The sequence below is a fragment of the Peromyscus maniculatus genome, chromosome 18 (genome assembly GCF_049852395.1).
Source record: "Peromyscus maniculatus bairdii isolate BWxNUB_F1_BW_parent chromosome 18, HU_Pman_BW_mat_3.1, whole genome shotgun sequence".
In the NCBI taxonomy this organism is placed as follows: Eukaryota; Metazoa; Chordata; class Mammalia; order Rodentia; family Cricetidae; genus Peromyscus; species Peromyscus maniculatus.
In genome coordinates, this window is record NC_134869.1 from 2,182,743 (window position 1) to 2,204,946 (window position 22,204).

At 41.8% G+C, this 22,204-nt stretch overlaps 1 protein-coding gene across 2 annotated transcripts in view; it reads left to right on the top strand.

Annotated features, from left to right (window-relative positions):
- The window catches only part of Cry1 (cryptochrome circadian regulator 1), a 52,670-nt gene extending 30,466 nt beyond the window's left edge, over positions 1 to 22,204 (top strand). Inside the window, exons 3-13 of one of the 2 annotated variants that reach the window (XM_006986962.4) lie at positions 2,643 to 2,785; positions 5,247 to 5,431; positions 6,087 to 6,175; positions 7,384 to 7,524; positions 7,608 to 7,919; positions 10,456 to 10,607; positions 10,888 to 11,090; positions 11,173 to 11,268; positions 20,573 to 20,644; positions 20,717 to 20,824; positions 21,581 to 22,204. In XM_006986962.4, coding sequence (XP_006987024.1) covers positions 2,643 to 2,785; positions 5,247 to 5,431; positions 6,087 to 6,175; positions 7,384 to 7,524; positions 7,608 to 7,919; positions 10,456 to 10,607; positions 10,888 to 11,090; positions 11,173 to 11,268; positions 20,573 to 20,644; positions 20,717 to 20,820 — 1,497 coding nt within the window. In that variant the 3' untranslated portion in view covers positions 20,821 to 20,824; positions 21,581 to 22,204. The remainder of the gene's footprint in view (positions 1 to 2,642; positions 2,786 to 5,246; positions 5,432 to 6,086; positions 6,176 to 7,383; positions 7,525 to 7,607; positions 7,920 to 10,455; positions 10,608 to 10,887; positions 11,091 to 11,172; positions 11,269 to 20,572; positions 20,645 to 20,716; positions 20,825 to 21,580) is intronic. The other variant, XM_076554453.1, reaches the window with a different exon arrangement.

A 22,204-nucleotide genomic window follows, 5' to 3' on the forward strand; every position in this document is an offset into this window, starting at 1 on the left:
CCCCCAGCAATATTCGGAAAGTTCATAGTTGTCAATATTATTATAGAAAGGAAGGAGACAAAGAACTAATTTGTCACCTTAAAGATGGAAAAGGAATAAATTAAGCCAGTCATGAAGTAGAGGAAAGGAGACCGTAAAGGACTGGAGATGAGTGAAATAGAGACGCCCTGGGAAGCATCGGCAAGCACCGACCCCTCTGTGTCCTGCATGGTGACGTGAGCTGGACACTGTAAGCATTCTCCTTTGCTGGCTGCTGTGACTTAGGTGTTTTCAGTGGCCATTGCTGGTTGTTCTTCACAAGGATATTTCAGAGAATGAGCTTCCTAGGAAAAGTTGGTGTGTGAATTAATACATTTGATGTTCAGGGAATGTTCTTCTCCCTGGCTTTTCAGGTTTTCTTATAGAGAAATGTTCACTAATTCATTCCCAGGGAGGAAATGAATGACGTATTGATGAGTTTAGGAGAAAGAACTGGGTGAGCATGGCTCAAACAGTTCCTTTTCTCTTCCACATATATTTTATCCTCTCCTTCTGTATACTCTCTTAGCGCGACAGACAGCCCATAATGTAAGGGAGGTGCTTCTTGTGATTAACAGAGTAATGTGAAGTACTGCTGTCCAGTTCAGTAGTGAACTATCAGCAAATTGACTTATCCTTAAACCTAGTAATATTTTCTCCAATTAGGCTTTACTAATAATGCTGCTTATATTTTTACCTTTAGCTCTCTGACTTATGTGCCTGAACTCAAAAAGCAAAAATAGCAGGGAGTATTATTTATTGACTCACCTCAAACACTTAACATCTAAAATATTATTTCTCAAAAAATACATAAAACTAATTGCAAGATACTTGTTGGGCAGAGTTCTTGGTGACTCACACAGTAAAGGGTTGCTGCTGTTAAATTACAAGGAGCTCTGAGAAGCCACACCGTTAGAACAGAATATAGAGCACACTGGACACAGTGCACAGAAGCGCACACCAGAAGCCGTGATGCGTGGGGCTCACTGTGCTCCATACTTTCTGCTCACTACCACATGCTGCAGGCTAGGGGAGCAGTGTGTCTACAAAGTGAGCAGTCTTCTCTAGGCGAATCTCAGCGTTCAGTCCTGTACACCTCAGCATGAAACAAATGCTTAAATATGTATACACGATGTTTTCTACTTTCATTTACATTTTATTCTTAAATTTCAAAAATAGCACATTTGTACTAGCAAATATGAACAAGACAGCAAAATAAATATTTTCTCTTCTCAGTTCTTCTTGAAGGTAAACAATTATTAACTGTTGTTACATTTCAGAACTTCAATAAATGATTTATTTTTCTCCTAGTAGTTTCAAAGACATCTTTAAAAGATAACTAATATATACAGCTGGCAATCACTCTAGGGTAGTGCTGATGGGAATATAAATCAGAGCAGCTGAATATAAATATATAACTGTGCCCAGCCATCTAAGCTTTACATGTGCTTATGTGTAATCCATCTTTTTTCTCTCAAGGATTTATTTCTAGGAAAATAGGATAAATGCCCAAATATGCTTTAAATGTATATACTGGGCTAGAAAGATGGCTCATCAGACAGCTCACAATGGCCTATAACTCTAGCTCCCGAACATCTGATACCTTCTTCTGGTTTCCATGGCACCCCCACACACACACTAAAAAAAAAAAAATTAAAATCTTTATGAAAGGTAATCAGCTGCAAAATGTATAATGTACAGTGCACCATTGGTAACACCTTTCTTTGGTCATTACAATGTGGTATCGTTTAATCAGTTAAATAATAGTAGGATTATAGGATTTCTGTTCCTTTTTGGAATAAATCAGAATGGATCTTAGAAATCAAAACTTGACTACTGTCCTGAGAAAATCATTTAATTCTCTTAAGCCATAGTTTCCTGATTTATAATAACTGTAAAGAGATGTAAGTTATTTCTATAACAACAGTCAATAGTTGCTGTTTTTACTGCTGGTTCCAAGTTTTCTGCTGTCAACTTTTTTTTTTTTTTTTTTTTTTTTTTTTCTAAGACAGGGTTTCTCTGAGTAGCTGTCCTGGAACTCACTTTATAGACCAGGTTGGCCTAGAACTTGGAAATCTGCCTGTCTCTTCCTCCCAAGTGCTGGGATTAAAGGCATGCACCACCACTGCCCATTAAAAATGTTCACTGTCAACATTTTTAATAGTCCGAAATAAGTCATTCTAAGCGAAACAGTTCATACCATATCAGCTAAGGTTTTTTAAAGAGCAGTTCTTAGAATCAGCAGGCATAAGTTCACGTGTTCTGTCTCCATCAACCTGAGCATGCCCCTTTTTTAGAAAAAATAATAACCTTATCTGCAAAGTGCCAAATGGAGGTGGGTTTCATTCAGAATTAAAGAAGGTAAGTAATTGAAAGAAATGCTGCCTAAGCACTTCAGTAAAAAGAGTACATTTAAGTGTGTTCCTAGATTTTTTTTCAGGCCTGGCACAGTGCCTGAAATCTAATTAGCATACATTTGTCATTTGCATATTTCCACATTGACAGGTTGTATATTTTCCACCTGCATATTTAAAATTTGGTTTATGTATAATTGTTTGATGTAGACTTCATAAGAAGAACATAAAGTTGTGATGTTTTGTTACCCCTCTTTTGTCTTGTTTTAGGAGTGGAACATTACTAAACTTTCCATTGAGTATGATTCTGAGCCTTTTGGGAAGGAACGAGATGCAGCTATCAAAAAGCTGGCCACGGAGGCTGGAGTGGAAGTCATCGTGCGCATTTCACACACACTGTACGACCTGGACAAGTAAGGCTGTGCCTTCTAGTACAAGAAAATACAGAATGACATTTGCTATCTTAGACATTTTTAAGTACATAGTTGAGTAAGGTTATAAAATGGAAATAATAGAGAATCAGAATTGTAGAAGAATTAAATGGGTATATACCAAGCCCTTAGCATTTTGCTTAGCTGCTATGATTTTTATTCACTCAGTTGTAATACCAAAATTGTAGACATAGGGCATAAGATAAAAATATTTACCATTTCAGTTTTAAACTAAGAAATGCTGTTTACATATTTTTATTCAACTACTAACTCAGCCCACTGTTGCCTTTCTGGGCTGTCAGTATTTTTAAATTTACAGCTTGTTTGACACATGCCCATAATTTACTTTGATATGTTTTGTGTGATTATGTTATGTGTATACTAGTTTGTCCTTTTATTAGATGAGATGAAAACCGAAGTAATATGACTGCCCAGCTAGAGTCCTCTGAACCATGGTAGCATGCCCTGTCTGCCGGCATGTTTATTGAAACAGCAAAGATTCTATGGCCAAATTGAGTTTAGGAAGTAATATGCACTAAGAGTTCAGGAAGTTTATAAGCCGTGTACATTCACAGAAACTTTTGGCATACAACTTATGTACCTATTAAATAATTTACCTTTTAAATTAGTTACACATTTTACCAATAACAAAACTAATTCTATAAGTAACAAACCAAATTGACTTCTGTTTGCAAGTGGATGAATAAAATTATGATTTGATTCAAACAAATGTCTTACCTTGTTATTAACCTAGAACTGCTAGGCCCTTTTGGTATTAAAATGTGCCTTCTAGTTTACCAATTTCAATGAGGCAAAATAGGATAATAGAACTTGCTTCTAAGTGGGAGACTTAGCTGTGTTGTAAAATTAGGTTTTGTTGGGTGGATTGTGAGTATATACTAAAGGCTGTCATATTTATATGTTATGTTAAAATGTTTTCTGTGAGTTTGCTCGTAGATAATTAGCAGACACTTGACAGTGTCTTTGGAGCATCATTGCATTCAGCAAAATTCATTTTAGTCCTGTGTGTAATCTCAAGACACTAAACCAAAACAAACTTTACTTACAGCAAGGAGACTAGCTTTCCTGATGGTTTCTTTCTGTAAACGTAGTCAATAATCAATATATAAGGTATAAAGAAAAATACATAATGTTTGGGATAGAGAGATACTTGATTAGCAATTTTATCAGTTATGTCATCTTGGCTAATTTATTTAACCAATGACAAAACTGGATTTAACCTGTAATTGTAAGCAAATAGCTGGAATGAAAAGGCATAATTATTCTGAAACAGTGTCTAGACTTAATGCAGACCTTTGGAAATGCTGCTGGCTGCTCTTTTCCTAGAAGTATGACTAGATTGAGGTATCTAGGGGTCGGCAATAACTACATAACGTACTTAAATCTAAATGATTCAGAATTTGGGGTGCATATATCCTGAGTATTTTCCTTTTTATTCATGAGGGTGACATTCCAAAGTCCTGGTGGATGCCCAAAACCACCAATTACTTAGAACCCTGTGTATACTGCACTGTCTGTCTAAATATTACACCATGATAAAGCTTGGTTTGTAAACTATAAATTGTAGGAAGTTAACAATGGTATTGAACAGTTAAACCAGTATGCTACAATAAGTTCCATGAGTCTAGACATAATATTTGTACAGCACAAGTGAACACAAGTAACTGAAACCACAGAACCTCAGATGGGGTTGCTCCTGTGCGATGGACAAACCTCGCTGAAGTCTTTAACAAGGGCACACCCAGGAGCAAGCAGCAGTGCAGTCCTAGTGAAGGCTGGTGAGGAAATGGGGGCAGAGAAGAGAGACAGGAGGAGCAGGCACACAGGTGAGAATGTCTGGAGATGGAGGCACACATAAGGCTGTAGTTGACGAGATGCCGATGACTTGGAAGTTTGGCTACACAAGTAGATTTTGACTATTCAAGCCACGAAACAATACCAGACTCCAGACGTGCTCGTCTGCTTTTCAGTATGGCGATTATCTGATTGTTTTCTGTAGCCTCGTGGTGTGGACCTCAAATACACACAGCAAATTTTGTTTTTACTGGATTATCTCTTGCTGTAATTACTAGCAATTTAGTTTTCTTGATACCTGAGACTCCTTGAACTAGTTCAGTTTTCACTTCTCCATTTATGTGTGTTTTTATCGACACAACCTGCAGGCTGGTTGAACCACTATTATTTTTTATTCGTAGTTCTAAGTACTTGATGTCAATGTTTTGATATTTGCATACTGTATTATTTGATACACCGTAGATATCTAAGAATTCAAGAGAATGATTTTTAGATTCATTAACTATTTTGAACACATTTTTCAGTCATATCAGAAGCTAACATTCAAAAGGTCTTAATAAATCTTGTGACTACGCCTTTTTGAGTGTGTTGTCATTTACTGACTCTGTCTCACTCGCTCTTGTAATAGGATCATAGAACTCAATGGTGGACAACCACCTCTAACTTATAAAAGATTCCAGACTCTTGTCAGCAAAATGGAGCCATTGGAGATGCCCGCAGAGACCATCACTTCAGATGTGATAGGAAAGTGCATGACCCCTTTGTCTGATGACCATGATGAGAAATACGGAGTCCCTTCTCTGGAAGAGCTAGGTGGGTACAAATCTTTATAAATATGGTGCTTAGAGGTTAATAATCCACCCAGAATATATGGGTAGCACAGAGTGGACCCGATGGGTTGTTAAGAAAAACAAAAAAGAACACAAAGTCAGGATGGGTGGGTCAGGGAAGCTTTAGGGGGTAGGTAAGGAAAGTGAGAATGATCAAAATACATTGTATGACACTCTCAAATAATTTAAAAATATATTTTAAAAGAGATAATAATCATAAATCACTTGGGAAATTTTACTTCTAATGTATTTTTATTGGAAGAAAAGTAAAGAGGAAAATAAAGGAAAAACCTAATAATCTAAATATTTTGTATATTCTGTAAAATGTGTATATTCCGCTGTTGTGTGAAGATGTGCATCCTGAAGATAAGAGCTGAACTGTGGTCTCTGGGGTAGGAGTCTCACGTTGGGTGAGACCGGTGTGGGCCAGTGTGGGCCAGTGTGGGCCTGTGTGGGCCTGTGTGGGCCTTTGCAGCCCTGTAGTTCTGTGCAGTCCTGTGTAGGCCAGTATAAGCCTGTAGAGATGTATTTTGTGCTTTTTTTTTTTTTTCTCAGAGATATGGGGTCAGATACAAAATGATTTCTGTATCATAGTAATGACAGTAATGGTGTTGGTTCTCTTCTCTCTTTCCCCTCAGGCTTTGATACAGATGGCTTGTCCTCTGCAGTGTGGCCAGGAGGAGAAACTGAAGCACTCACCCGTCTGGAAAGGCATTTGGAAAGAAAGGTACTGTGCAGATATGTCCCCTGCCCACACTGCCAGATGAACCGTCGGAAATGATGTCAGTCTTGTTTACATGACATCAGGCACATCCAGGGCGCCTTACCCACAGGCTGTAAAACAAAGCACAAGCGTGGGAAAAAGACTGACAGGAATGGAATGGTTAAAACAGCAGCACGAATCTGACAGCTGTGAAGTCACCGTCAGTCACCATTGAAATGCCTTTTCCTTCCTCTGATTATGTCCCCTGTTGCATGGTGTTGCTTCTGTTCTTCCCACCTATATCAGCTGACCATAACTGGAGCTAGAGCACGATTGTACCTATAGTAATGCTCCCCTGTCCAAGACTCCAGCCACTCCTGAAAACAGATAATAATGCAAATCCCTTTATTTACTGTGTGTGTCCTTTATGGCTAGGTTATGGTGTAATTTCACTTATTTATTTTGTTATTATTACTGTTAACACTTACTGATTATACAAATTAACAAGACACACATGTATTGTTCATGTTTATCTACCCCCCTTTATAAAACCCCTTTTACTGATGACCCTCACCCATATACCCTCAGATCACTTTTAATAAGCTTGTTTGTAAGTTAGACACATCAGGATTAATGCAGTCACTAATGGTAAAATAGAAGAGTTATGATGTATACTGTAATAAGTTGTGTGGAACCCATAGGTTACTTGTGGAAGTTTCCTTTTACTGTTTTCCAACTATCAGATGCTGTAAGCATCTGAAATCTTGGGAAAGGCAACAGTGGATAGGGCGGAGTTGTATTCCACTTTTACCTCCGTGTTCAAAGAGACACATGGAAGGTGCTTCATGCTTGATGCTGGGAATCTGAAGGTCATTTAATCCACATGAGAGCATGTTGCACATGGATCGCTTCAACAAAAGGAAACTCACCTTTTAAGTCCCTTTCTAAACTTACTAAATCAGAACTTTGTAGCTGGAATAATAACATATTCCTCAAGGTCCGTGACTTTTCAAATTCTGTTTTGAACCCAGTGTATGTGGGGGGGGGGGGGCAGCATACGCATGGCACAGGGTAGGTTCTCTCCTTCCGTGCAGGGCTGCTGGGGGGTTGAGCTCATGTCTTCAGGCTTGGTGGCAGGTACTTTTACAAACTGCAGGGCTGTCTCACTAGCATAATTCTGGACACTCTTAACATGATTGAAGAAGTTAATGTGATCGTCTCTGTGTTTCCAGGCCTGGGTGGCAAACTTTGAAAGACCTCGAATGAACGCAAATTCCCTGCTTGCAAGCCCAACTGGACTCAGTCCTTATCTCCGATTTGGTTGTTTATCATGTCGGCTATTTTATTTCAAACTAACAGATCTCTACAAAAAGGTATTATCTGAAGTTAGAGCATATTTTTTGAAATAACTTTTAATATTTTTTTCTGATAATACTTCTATGCTTTTTAATTGCAGGTAAAGAAAAATAGTTCTCCTCCCCTTTCTCTTTATGGGCAACTTCTGTGGCGTGAATTTTTCTATACAGCAGCAACAAACAACCCACGCTTTGATAAAATGGAAGGGAACCCCATCTGTGTTCAGATCCCATGGGATAAGAATCCCGAGGCTCTGGCCAAATGGGCAGAAGGCCGGACAGGCTTTCCATGGATCGACGCCATCATGACGCAGCTGCGGCAGGAGGGCTGGATCCACCATTTAGCCAGACATGCGGTTGCGTGTTTCCTAACACGTGGTGACCTGTGGATCAGTTGGGAAGAAGGGATGAAGGTGAGTGTTCTGACTAAGGTAGCTGTGACAGAAGCATCTGGAAGTCTGCCCTACACCTAGGTGGGCTAGTGCCTGTCTGAAATGTGAGCAGCCTGGGAGGCCCAGGAAAGAGAAGTCCGTCTTGGGCTGCAGGCTGAGATGGGGAAGAGGTTGGCGGGGTGGGATGTGGGGGTGGGGCACTTGTCTGTTTTGTAGTTTGGCCTTTCAGTGGATAAAGTATATGATGCCCACAATGGAGAGACAGTTTTTGAGAGCAAGGCGTTAAACTCAGACAGGAGCTAGTTAAATTGTTTAACCAAAAGTCTTTTCTATGGTTAAGCCAGCCTCCCATTAAGAAAACTATTACTGTTCAACACTGCACACTGGCCGTGGGTGGTGGTGCGGGTCTGTAATCCCATGCAGCATGATAGACATGAGAAGATCTGGAACCCGAGGCCAGTCTGGGCTACATGGTAGGCCTGTCTTTAAGAGTAAGAAAAGGAATTTATTGGATAGATAGATATTTATAGATGAGTTTCACCCATGAGCTCGTAGAAACAGTGAGTTCCCATGACATGAAGTTTAAGCTCTAAGTCCTCTTACCTCATTTTACCATTTTTAGTAAGCCTTTAACCAGACATTGGAGCATGCTACATTTCCTAACATCACCATATAGTTATACATAAGACTTACAAATGGTTTACCTGTTGCTACCTCATAAAATTTGCCAATTCTAAGACTGTTTCTTTATAAAAAACAAGACTGTTAAAATTAACATTTATTTGTGTGTGTGTGTGTGTGTGTGTGTGTGTGTGTGTGTGTGTGTGTGTGTACGTACACATACAGACATGCAGGTTCATGCACATGCCTGCATACACTCATGTGCATCACAGTGGATGTGTGGAGGTCAGAGGACAACTTGTAAGAGTTGGTTCATTCCACCATGTGGGTTCTGGGAATTGTACTCAGTTATCAGGCTTGGCAGCAAGTACCCTTATCCAGTGAGCCATCTTACCTCCTCAAGTACTATTTCTAATCCTGTTTTTTGTTATTTAATTGTTGAGGATATTTTTTTTCATCTCATATATCTCCTAGTACCTATTTAACAAGTTTACTAATCCATTATTTAGTTATATTTTCTCTTAGATCAGAAAATTTGAAATTAAACTACATAGTACCTTATACTGGCATGCTCCCTTTGTCTGCAGTATACCAGACTTCTAGACTTTTCTTTGTGGTTTACTTGGTAATATTTTTGCTTTCTTTCTTTTTTGTTTTGTTTTGGTTGTAGTTGTTTTATTTGTTTGTTTGTTTGTTTGTTTGTTTATTTATTGGGGCATAGGTTCTCTATGTAGCCCTAGCTGTCCTGGAACTCATTCTGTAGACCAGACCAGGCTGGCCTTGAACTAACGGAGATCTGCCTGCCTCTGCCTCCCAAGTGCTGGGATTAAAGGCGTGCGCCACCATTGCCTGGCTATTTTTGCTTTCTTAAAAGTGGGTTACTGCCCAATGGTGGTGGCGCATGCCCTTAATCCCAACACTCAGAAAGCAGAGGCATGTGGATCTCTCTGAGTTTGAGGCCAGCCTGGTCTACCAAGACTGGTCCAGGACAGCCAGAGCTGTTACACAAAGAAACATTGTCTTGAAAAACAAAAAACAAAAAAATTTAATTTACTAATATCTTCCACTTCTTTAAAAGTCAGTGATCTGAGTAATTTTTATTCTCCCTACAATCGCACTTCCAAGGTTTTTGTCTTAGCTACTTTTCTAGTCTCATGACAAAACACCATGACCAAGGAACTTTAAAAGAAAGCATTTTATTGGGGTGACAGTTTCCGAGGGTGGTAGAATCTGTGACCATCATGGCAGGGAGCAGAGCAGCAGGTAGCCAGGCATGGACCTGGAGCAGTAGGTAAGAGCTTACATCTGATCCACAAGTCGGAAGCAGAGGGAGATCTCACACCCGGGACATGGAGTGGACTTTTGAAACCTACACCCACTGCCAGTGACACCCTGTCTCCAAGGCCACACCTTCCAATCCTTCCCAAACAGTTCCACCAACTACAGAACGTTTGTGCGTGCGTGCGTGCGTGCGTGCGTGCGTGAGCGAGCGTGTGCGCGCGCCATGTTCGCCTGTGGGGGTCATTCTCATTCAAACCTCCACAGTTGTGGAAGTGAATTCTATCCAGAAAACTGTATTTCCAGTGTATTCTTTTCCTGCAATTGCTGATTCGAACAGAACATAAACTTTGGAATGTTTAGTTTTACAGTTCTATTCAGATTCTCTTGTCTTGACTGTTGATCTACAGTGACCTTAAGAATGCTTCTTTGGGCCGGGTGGTGGTGGCACACGCCTTTAACCCCAGCACTCGGGAGGGAGGCAGAGCCAGGCGGATCTCTGTGAGTTCAAGGCTAGCCTAGGCTACAGAGTGAGTTCCAGGAAAGGCGCAAAGCTACACAAAGAAACCCTGTCTCGAAAAACAAACAAACAAAAAAAAAAGAATGCTGCTCTGGGTAAACAGGTGTGTACATTAATTGGTCGCTGTGACTTCTGAAGGTCTTTGAAGAACTGCTGCTTGACGCCGACTGGAGCATAAACGCTGGGAGCTGGATGTGGCTGTCCTGTAGCTCCTTCTTCCAGCAGTTCTTCCACTGCTACTGCCCTGTCGGCTTCGGGCGGAGGACAGACCCCAACGGAGACTACATCAGGTACGGACTCCGGGGAAGAGCTTTCCTGCTTCAGCAGCACTTAGGAGTAGTCTCTAGTCTTGCGGGGCGTGGTGGCACACACTTTTAACCCCAGCACCCGGGAGGCAGAGGCAGGCTCACCTCTGAATTCAAGGTATTTTGTATTCTCGATGGGCAGCAGAGATGAGAAGAGTAAACACATCATTTAAGTGATACTGATTTGTTTCCTGTCATCCGTAGTTCGTATTTTGTTGTAATGTGCTTAAGCTCAGTTCATTAAAAAATTCTCTTCTCCCAAAAGGCGTTATTTGCCTGTCCTGAGAGGCTTCCCTGCAAAGTATATCTACGATCCTTGGAATGCACCAGAAGGTATCCAGAAGGTAGCCAAATGCTTAATAGGAGTCAATTACCCCAAACCAATGGTGAACCATGCTGAGGCAAGCCGTTTGAATATTGAAAGAATGAAGCAGATCTATCAGCAGCTTTCCCGGTACAGAGGGCTAGGTATGTCAGTCCTTTGTCAGCTGAGGAGCTATCATTGAATTCTGTTGTGGTCACAACGTAATGGGACCATGTTTCCCTTTAGGTCTTCTCGCATCCGTCCCTTCTAATCCTAACGGGAATGGAGGGCTCATGGGCTATGCTCCTGGAGAAAACGTCCCAAGCTGTAGCACTGGTGGAAGTAAGTAAAGGTTTCTGTACTTGGTAATACACAGTGCACTGTTCAGTGAACCTTCTTGGAACAGGCATTGCTTTTTACAAAGCTGTCTTTAAAATCATAAATTGTTTGTGTACTGCATGCAATGCATACAAGTTGTTTTAGTTAGGGTTTCTATGGCTGTGAAGAGACACCATGACTGTGGCAACTCTTACAAAGGAAAACACTTAATTGAGGCTAGCTTGCTTACAGATAGAGGTTCAGTCCATTATCATCATGATGGGACATGGCGGCATGCAGGCAGACATGGTACTAGAGAGGTAGCTGCTATATGTTGATATGCATGTAACAGGAAGTAAACCGAGACACTGGGTGGTATCTTGAGCATATATGAGACCTCAGAGCCCATCTCCACAGTGACACACTTCCTCCAACAAGATCACACCTACTCCAGCAAGGCCACATCTCCTAATAGTGCCACTCCCTATGATATTTTGAGGGCCAATTACATTCCAATTACCACACAAGGGTACACATACACATCCATTGGTAACATGTTAAAGATGCGAGAGTAGCTGAAGGATTTATCGTATACCTGCCTCATCCTTTTGCACATAAGTTTTAATTACAAAGTCTTGTCTGTGATACTGGTTAGTTTCTTAGTTAATTTCTTAACCACTGCTGCTCTTGCAGAGGACCCAAGTCAGGTTGCCAGAGCATGCACCAGCTGTCTTACAAACTGCCTGCGACTCCAGCCTCAGGGATCTGACACCCTCTTCCATCCTCCTCAGATACCTGCACATACACTGTGTACAGAAAGACAAGCAGACACACAGACAAACATAACTAAAATCCTTAATCTGTATTTTTTAAAAGTCAGTGTATATTAGAAATTTGAGTCATCATATTAGTTTTCTAGGGTTACAACCAAAAAAAAAAATCGCACGAGGCTGAGTAACTAGATTCAAAACAAAGAATCATTTCAGAAATTTTTTAAGGCACAGTTAGGCCTTTCTCCTGTCAGGTGTCCACCCCCCTTAAAAAGACTTACATGCTTTCGGTTCCATCGCTTTATGCCCAGCACCCGTCTGTCCTTCCATCCTTCCTTCCTGTGGGCTGCTAGCATATGAGCCTCCCAAGGCCCGTCCATGTGCCGACTCTCAGTGGCCTTTGAGGTTGTATTCTACCTCGGAGCTACACAGCAGCTCTCTTTGGAGGATTTTTTTTTTCTTTTTCTTTTTCTTTTTTTTTTCTTTTTTTGCTTTATTCTTTTTATTTATTTTACATACCAACCACAGTTTCCCTCCCTCCTCTTCCCTCCCCCCACCTCCTTCCTTCTCTCTCCCATCTACTCCTCAGAAAGGGTAAGGCCTCCTTTGGGAGTCAGCAAAGCATGCCATAGCAAGTTGAAGCAGACACATTTTTTTTTTAATGACTGGAAAATTCTTAATCTCTGAAATGCAAGACATTTTTTTTGTTTTGTTTTTACACTTTTTTATGCTCAGGAAATTAGCTATAGACCTGATTATGTCATAATGTACTTTAGTTTTTATAGTGAAATAACCACCATCTGTTTTCTAGTAGCAAATTGATTTAGTTTTAATTTTTCGTGTAACTTTTTCTGTTAAAAACTGTCTATTCATCAGCATTATTATTCATCAGAGAAATGCAGATTGAAAGTGTTGTGAGGTCGTGCCTGACACACACCCACGTAGAGTGAACAGCTACCCGGCGAGCTGGGGGGCAAGATGATTGATTCCTGGATACGTGCTAGAGTAGGGAGAAATGCTAATACTGTGAAAAAGACTAAACAAATACAGAGGAAAACCTGCAAGCTGTGAGTGCAGAATGGCAGCAGTGCTTTGGAAACAGCTGTTGGTGAAAAAGCAAGTGTAGCGAGCACATACCCCGGTTACGGGGGAGGAATAATCACTCTGGATTCAGACTTGGTATAACACTCATTTATTCACACAGTAAGATTACAAGCACTATTCATCCTGTCTTCCAAATGGAAGCAGGAGTACCTCTCCAGGTGTACAGGTCCAGACTCGCCACGTCTGTTCCTCTGGATCTTGGGTCAGCCTTCCTCAGGTCAGCCACGTCTGCACTGGGGACAGGATCTCACGTCTCTGGCAGAGGAGAGTCGTCTCGCGCGAGGGCCTGACGAGCTCTGTTGGTCGGATCTGAGGCTTCATCTTTTATATTCTTTCCTGGCTGGGTTTCCACACATAGCTTATAGCTTATCACTACTCCATTCGTGGTTTACTTACATCATTCTATTGCTTATCACTCCTGACCAGGGTTGTTCACCCTAGGCCTTACATGTTCCTTACAGCAAGCATGAATTTACTGTATTACCCCAACCCCATCTCTAACTAGTTTCCCAAAAGAAAACATGTGTTCCCCACAAAGCTAACAATTGATTGTTTATGGCAACTTTACTTGTAGTATGCCCATACAATGAAATCTTATTTATAAAAGAACAGTATGCTAATACATGTGTCCTATGTATGGTCTCAAAAACACTGAGCCAGACAGGAAAAACAACATCATGCTAATGTTACCTTTAGAGCAGTGGTTCTCAACCCTCCTACTGCTGTGACCTTTAATACAGTTCCTCATCTTGTGGTGACCCCCAGCCATAAAATTATTTTCATTGCTACTTCATAACTAATGTTGCTACTGTAATGCTGAATCGTAGTATAAATATTTGTATTTTTCCATGGTTTTATGCAGCCCCTCCCCCCAAAAGTGTCATTTGGGCCAAGGGGTTTTGACCCACAGGTTGAGAACCACTGCTTTACAGTAAAATGCAAGGTAGTGTTCACCTTGGGCATAGGAATGAAGTGAATGCAGTGGGTGTGGGGGACCTGCCAGGTGTGAAGGGAAATGTGGCTGTGGTTGCACAATGCTAAATTAACTTTTAAAACAAAGCGCTACTTAAAACCAGTGACATGTGAGGTTTACCCCAGATCTCTGGTCCTGTGACCCACTCCCCTGCTGCTAGCCAGGCCTCAGGGCTGGGGCAACAGTGCTCAGCGTCCTTGCTTCCTGGTTTTCTGACTCCTCTCGGGTTATTATTGCAAAGAAAACTCAGCATGTCCTGGGGCAGTCCTTGCACTTGCCCCTAAGCAACATCTTTTATGCCCCAGCTCTGCAGACACCAATATACCCTTCCATAGCAAGAGCTCAAACTCAAGTTGTTCAGAGTAGCCCTATAGGGAGAGTAGGAAGAGCCTTTTTCCTGGGTGCGATGTGTTTGTCCAGTTGAGTGCTCGTGCCTGTCACTCACATTTCACCTGTGGAGTGTGCATGCTTTCGTTTCACTTCAGTGCGCTTTTAAAAGTGCTGTTTAGGAAAATGAACTTGGCATCTGGAAAACTGATAGCAAATATAATTCTTTACAAGCAGTTGTTTTTATGTGGTCAGGTGAAATTGATAGGCATGAGAAGTAATGGTTTTAATAACTGTTGTGCTGTTTAAAGTTCAAGAACCTTTGTTTCTTTTGAAATAGGTTCCTTTTTTGTTTTTTGTCTTTGTTTTTTGAGACAGGGTTTCTCTGTGTAGTCCTGGCTGTCCAGGAACTCACTCTGTAGACCAGGCTGGCCTCGAACTCAGATCCTTCTGCCTCTGCCTCCTGAGTGCTGGGATTACAGACATGTGTCCAGGTTTTTATGAGACAGGGTCTTAATGTACCCCAGGCTGCTTTACATGTAATCTCCTGCCTCTACCTCCTGAGTACTGGGATTACAGACACGTACCCAGTTCTTTTTTTTTTTTAATTTATTTATTATGTATACAGTGTTCTACTTGCATATATCCCTCCAGGCCAGAAGAGGGCACCAGATCTCATTACAGATGGCTGTGAGCCATGATGTGGTTGCTGGGAATTGAACTCAGGACCTCTGGAAGAACAACCAGTGCTCTTAACCTCTGAGCCATCTCTCCAGCCCCCACGTACCCAGTTCTTATGAGATGTTGAGGATTAAGCCCAGGGCTGCCTGCATGTTAGGCAAGTACTCTACCAACTGAGGTCCATCCCTGACCCAGCTCCTATTTTTATTTGAGACAGAGCCTGGCAGTTTGTTTTAGGCCAGCCTCAAATTCATTTTTCCTCCAGGGTGCTGGGATTATGGACATGATAAATAAGTTGTAAGTTTGGTGTTTGGTTTTGCAAATGAGATCTCATAAGAAATTTGTTTAAAAATCGAAAGCTCTCCTCTCCCAGATGCTTAATGAACTGAGTTCAGTCCCTGGGGCCCACTGGGTAAAGGAAAAAATCCTAAAAGTTGTCCTATGATCGCCACACAGGTGTCCATGTGTGTACCTGTGCACATACATACACACACACACATCACATCTACCCCTATACATTACACATACATATACACATACCCCTCAAAATAATTTTAATTAATGTAAAAACAAAAACTGGAAGCTTATACTACATTCTCAGCCATTGTATTAGTTACTCATTTTGTTGTGATGAAATATCTTCACAAAAGCAATGTAAGGGAGAAAGGAATTATTTTAGCTCACAATCAAGGATAGGATCTGCCATTGACAGGAAGTGATGGTGGCAGGAATTTAAGGCAGCTGGTCATATGACATCCACAGTGGAGAAGCAAATGGTGGATGTTGCTGCTCAGCTTGCTGTATCCTTTTATTGATTTGGGACCCCAGCATATTGAAAGATGCTGCGCACAAGTGTGCCCAGAGACTTACGTCTCAGGTGCTTCTAGATCCTGTCATAGTGACAGTATTATCCACCACAGCCATTTAGGTAACTGTGTGCTAGAAGGCCTATTACATGCTCCTTTCCCATACTGCACATAGACCTATAATAAACAGTAGGCATAAATGATTCACTTTAGGGGGAAACAATTAAATAAGAATTTTCAGTGTAATTTGGAAAATTCAGAAAAGTATAAAAGAGAAAGGATGCCTTGTATGGTTCCAAAACACAGACCCTATTACAATTTCAGTGCATTTCCTTTCAGAATCTTCTTTTGAGGATTTTGTACATGCATATAGTGTTTTAATCTAATCCGCCCCCTTCCCTCTCCTCCAGCCCCTCACCCACACTACTCCAAGTCCCTGTGCTCCTTTTAAAGCACGCTGAGTCCACGTGGTGCTGGCCATGCTTAGGTAGAGCTCAAGAGCCCCTCAGGAGCCGCACACTCGGAAAGCTGACTCCTCTCCCAGCAGCTGTCAGTGGCGGGAGCTCCTCCACTACTCCTCAAGGAGGGGTTCGGAACACCCCACCCCCACCCCCATCCCCACCCCCCTCTCTCTCTCCCCCCCCACCCCCCCCCCCCCCCCCCCCCGCTGGGATTTGAGCTGCCCTGACTGTGCATGCTGTCACAGCCATTGTCGCTTGTGTGTGACTTCCCTGTGGTAGCCAGACAGTTTCCAGTGTTTTATGTAGTTTTTGCCCAATTGTTTATTAGTTTTTCAAGTCAGAATTTTATGAGTAAAAACCCCATTCTGTGCTACTGATTGTATAACATAAAGGATCAAGTTTGCCCTTACAACATTTTCCCAAACAAGATTTTTTTTTCCAGTGCTGTTATCAACACCACAGTCTGTATGCTCTGTAGTCTACCAACTGAGTCACACCTTAGTCCAGAAAGAAGCTGCTTTTGTTTCCAAGATAATGTCTTCCTGGATAGCCCAGGTTGGCCTCAAGCTCAAGAGCAGCCTGTTTCGGCCTCCTGAATGTGTGGTTACAGACATGCATCACCATCCTGGTAGGGAATGCTTTTTAAAAAGTTATTTTCAGGAGGGCAAGTTGGCACAGGAATGTACCTGCTGCCAAGCCTGACCGCCTGAGTTTGATCCTTAGGACCCACATGATAGAAGGACAGAACTCCTACAGGTTGTGTACACACACACACACACACACACACACACACACACACACACACGAAGTGTGTAATAAAAGGTGTTGTGCACCTTTAATCCCAGCACTCGAGAGGCAGAGGCAGGAGGCTCTCTGAGTTCAAGGCCAGCCTGGTCTACAAAGTGAGTTCCAGGATAGCCAGGATTGTTACACAGTGAAATCCTGTGTTGAAAAACCAAAGAAGAAAAAATGTTATTTTCATTTGCTTATATCTTACACGCTGTCAGTATTTTTAAAGTATAGCTGTGCAGTAAAGACCCTGAAAGACATAGGGATTTGTGTGTGTGTGTGTGTGTGTCTATCTGTCCGTCCGTCTGTCTCTGTTTCTGTGGGAGAGGGGGGTGCGGTCCAGCTGTGTTTACTCAGCACTTTGTTTTTGAGGTTATCACTTAGTATCTGATGAAGGAATAGGATTGATGAACTTGAGAAACTGAAACCAAGGTTATTATTATTTTGAGACTTACTGAAAAGTTGATCTTTCCCTCCTCAGCATCAGCACCGTGTCCTAATAACATTGTAATGAGAGTTTATGGTCTGAGCCCTGCGGTGTAGACCTCTATCTTCATAATAGCTGTGTCCCTCATACCTGCCGCAACTGCACAAAACTCAGATAAGGTCACCTGGGAAGGTGTGAGGAAGAGCACTAGTCAACACGTGTTTGTTATCAGGAGAACTGATGCGCACATGTACTCAGGAAGGCTCTCAGAAGGGGTCAGAGTCAGCCTGAGTGAGACATGCATAAAGCGACCCTGTCTCGGACAGGCATGTATTGGTTACCTTTTATTGTAATGTGATACACAGAGCATGAACTTACCGCGTGTCTGTGTTTAGGGGGACGCGTCAGTGACATTAAAACACTAATGTAGATTCGTGAAGGTGCAGATCATGCTGCACAGTAATGCAGGGCAGCACGTCCTAAACACGGTGACCCTGGTCCCTCCAACGTCACGTGTTGTATGTTTTCAGTATGATTAGAAAGTCGTCATTCTGTGAGTGACAGAATCAAACATTGCCTGTCCTGGAACTCACTCTGTAGCCCAGGCTGGCCTCGAACTCAGAGATCCACCTGCCTCTACCTCCTGAGTGCTGGGATTAAAGGTGTGCACCACTGTCCCCTGGCCTGCTTCTTTATTATAGTATAGAGATAGCCTTTCCCAGAGATGGATAAAAGCTGTTTTCTGTGATCCAAGGTAGCCAGTTTCCAAATATGAATACCTGAAAAAATGGAATTCTTTATTCAAAGAAACGTGATGAGCATCTTTTAGAAATGAGTAGTCTTGAAGTACCATGCACAGGCCTATTCAGGTTCGTACCAAGTCCTCTGTACATATTATAGCTTTCAGCTTAGTGTTCATATGGGCCTCCTGACTGTGAGAACGAGTGGGTCTCTGATTCTCGTGCCTGCTCTTTTCCTTCTGTTAAGTTTCCTTGTCCAGCCTCGATGTAATGGTTTTTGTTTTATCTTATTTTGTCATGCTTGGTTATCTCTTAGAAGCCTGTTATTTCCTAATGAAAGATAGAAAGGGAGTGGATTTGGAGGGGAGGGAAGGTGTGGAGGAACTAGGAGGAGTAGAGGGAAGGGAAACTGGAATCAGGATAGACTGTATGAGAAAAGAGTCTATTTTCTTTCTTCTTTTTTTTTTTTTTTAAGATTTATTTGTTATGTGTACAGTGTTCTGCCTGCGTGTATGCCTGCAGGCCAGAAGAGGGCACCAGATCTCATTATTGATGGTTGTGAGCCACCATGTGGTTGCTGGGAATTGAACTCAGGACCTCTGGAAGAACAGCCATCTCTGAGCCATCTCTCCAGCCCCAAAGGAAAAAAAAGAAAGAAGTAGTCTTTTTAGCATTCGTTTCTTTACTAAAGGAGTTTTGCTCTAGTCATAGCTGGCCTGGAACTTGCTGTGTAAAGCAGGCTGACCTCAGACTTGTGACAGTCTCCCTGCCTTGACCTCCCCGTGTGGGATTGCAAGTATACACCACTATGCCCAGCAAAACTAAGTGTAATCTTGAGCTGACCTACCCTATGGGCCATGAGCTTGTATTTTCTTTTTCTCTCTTTCTCTCAGCTGTGTTTTGAGTTTTTTTGTTTGTTTCAGTTTTGTTTTTTATTTTGTTTTGTTTTTTGTTTTTTCGAGACAGGGTTTCCTTGTGTAGCTTTGCGCCTTTCCTGGAACTCACTTTGCAGACCAGGCTGGCCTTGAACTCACAGAGATCTGCCTGCCTCTGCCTCCCAAGTTCTGGGATTAAAGGTGTGTGCCACCACCGCTCGGCTTGTTTCAGTTTTGGTCGGTTGATTGGTTTTGTTTTTTGAAACAATTTCATGTAGCCAAGTCTGGCTTTGAACTCACTATGTGGTAGACAAGGATGCCCTTGAACTTTTATGCTTCCTGCCACTGGCCCTCATTTCTGGGGTTACAAATCACACCTGGCTTACATATACTTCTCATAACCTGGGCACACTGACCAAAAAAAAAAGCTTTGTAAAGCTTTCCTGTGCTAAGAAGTCAATTTCTTTTTGAAAGGGTTAATAAAATTGCTTAGGTAACTGTTCCATGTTTGTGTCTTGTCTTTGTGATCTGAATTGTTAACTCTCAGTTAGAAGACCCTATTCCCTTATCTCCAGTGAAGTGCATTTGTGAAGGGCTCTGACAGAGGAGGTGGACAGAAGGCCGAGGACCTTTTCTCACTGCTGCCCATGTGTGCTCACATTCCCAGTTACCGTCTGGTAAAGAACTTAGGTTAGAAGACAGAAGCTGGAGAGACGGCTCAGGAGCACATATTGCACTTGCTATAACCCGAGTTCAGTTCCCAGCCTCCACTCTGGGTGCTTTAGAACTGCCTGTAACTCCAGCTCCAGGGGATTCTGATGCCTCTGGCCTCTGTGGGCACTTGCACTCATACACACATCCCCACATACAAACATAACTAAAAATAAAATAGGGAGATGGCTCACTTGACAGAGCTATGGCTCACACATGTAAAACTAGGTGTGGTGATGCATGTCTGTAACCCTGGCACTGGCAGGAAACAAGAGGCCCCTGGAGCCCACTGGCCGTTCAGTCTAGCCAATTGGTGGGCTCTGGGCTCAGTGAGAGATCCTGTCTGAAAAATTAAGGTGGAGAGCAGTAGAGAAAGACACCTAACAACCTCTGTTCTCCACACATACGAGCACATGCATGACATGTACATACACAAAAATACACAACATGTAAACACTACACACAAAATAAGAAGAAAATCCAACCAGTAGTTTTGCCTTGAACTGTCAACAATCAGCGTGGACTTAAGTTTTCTTGATTTTGAGATTGTGATTTTTGGCTCAGAGTTAAGATTGAGAAAAGTTAATTCAAATACTAAGAAAAAAAAGTCTTTTATTATGTACATCTTAAGTTTTTAAGTCCTTTTCTTTTGTTTGAAATACAGGTTGCTCTCAAGGAAGTGGGATTTTACATCACGCTCATGGAGACAGTCAGCAACCTCACCTGCACAAGCAAGGTAAGAGCAGAGCGCCCGAGCACGCTGAGCCCTCCCCTGGCCCACCTCACACGTGCCTCTGTAAATGTGTAGGAAGAAGCTCCGTGGGCCCTGGCCTCGGCAACGGGAAGCGCCCTAGTCAGGAAGAAGACACACAGAGTGTTGGTCCCAAAGTCCAGCGACAGAGCAGTAACTGATATGGTAAATGCTTGGGTGTTTGTCTTCCCTGCTTTAGTATAGAATTAACCCATCTATTCTCTGGCATGTATGCAGTGTTATAAACCCAGCTAATGCCTGGACAGGAGAGAAGCCCCTGTACAGGACACAGCGCTGCGCTCGGAGTCATGCTCCTGAACCCACTGTTTCCACTTGAAGAGCTGTGGTTTTCTTAAGACAGGACTATAGCCTGGAAAAGGAGCCCCTCAGTTCAGTAACTTGAACATACTCCCTCTAAAACCTTCACCCCAAACCCTTACTCTAAATGTTGATAGTTAAGGAGGAAGGGGTTTGAGACATGGTCTCAGTGTGTAGTGCAGGCTACCCTTGAACGCATGCACAGGCTAGCCTCACCCTGGCTGTGGTCCTAGGATGGCACCAGCACACCAGGTGCTCAGCTCACGCACTTGTCTTCTCCGGTGCTGCTTCTAAACCAAGTCACTCATCGTGAGCAGCGCTGGGCCTTGTTAGAAGTGTCTCGTTGCACCTGCATCCGGTTTAGTTGACTTTGTGATACTGTTTTGTGACTTAACAAGAGAAGTATTTATATGCTACTTTTGCCAGTTTTTAAAGATTTTTCATATTTTTGGTTATCTTAAACTGTTTACATTATCACTTAGTTTTTAATGCCACCTAATTATAAATTTCTTGAAGTTAAAGTCAGTAAATGCTCATCATTTTTTATTATTTAATTCTTTGCAGCAAAGTTTTAATTGGTTTTTTCCCCCCTTTAAATCACAGAAAGCTTGCAGGAGGAGTTCTGGCGCAGCTGAAATTGGTGGGAAAGTCAGTACTCTTCATTAAATTATTTAAAATGTCCTTCATTCATGGAAAACAGTCAGATTTTGAACATATTATTTCTAAAAACATTTCTGTGGTTTTTAACTTTTTAATGAATATCACATAGGACAAGTGCTAATTTGTATATAAAGAACTTGGTTAAAAGATTTGCTTAATGTAAATATAGTCACAGTTAGTATAGACTGACTCATCAGTATATTTTTGATAATTTTTCATGTATGGTAAAAGTTAAAGTTAACAGATATTCTGATATAAAACTCAAGTTTTGAGAGTCATTGCAGGAAAATGGGATGTTTTTAGACTTTCTTAAAAGACTTTGTTAAAATTTTAGGACACATTTTTCTTGACATCATTGTTTAACCTAGTTTTGCAGGGTTTGATAACAATGCTTTAGAAAATCATGTCATCAGAGTGAGTGGGCAGGACCTCTGTTCACGGACAGTTTGTGTTCAAACGCGTGTGCAGCTGTTCTGACTCACACTGTGGGTGTGCTCCGTCTTTTGTCTCCCTGTTTTTCATTTATAGCTAAAGTGACTTTGTTATTAAAGTATATGCAAATATGAA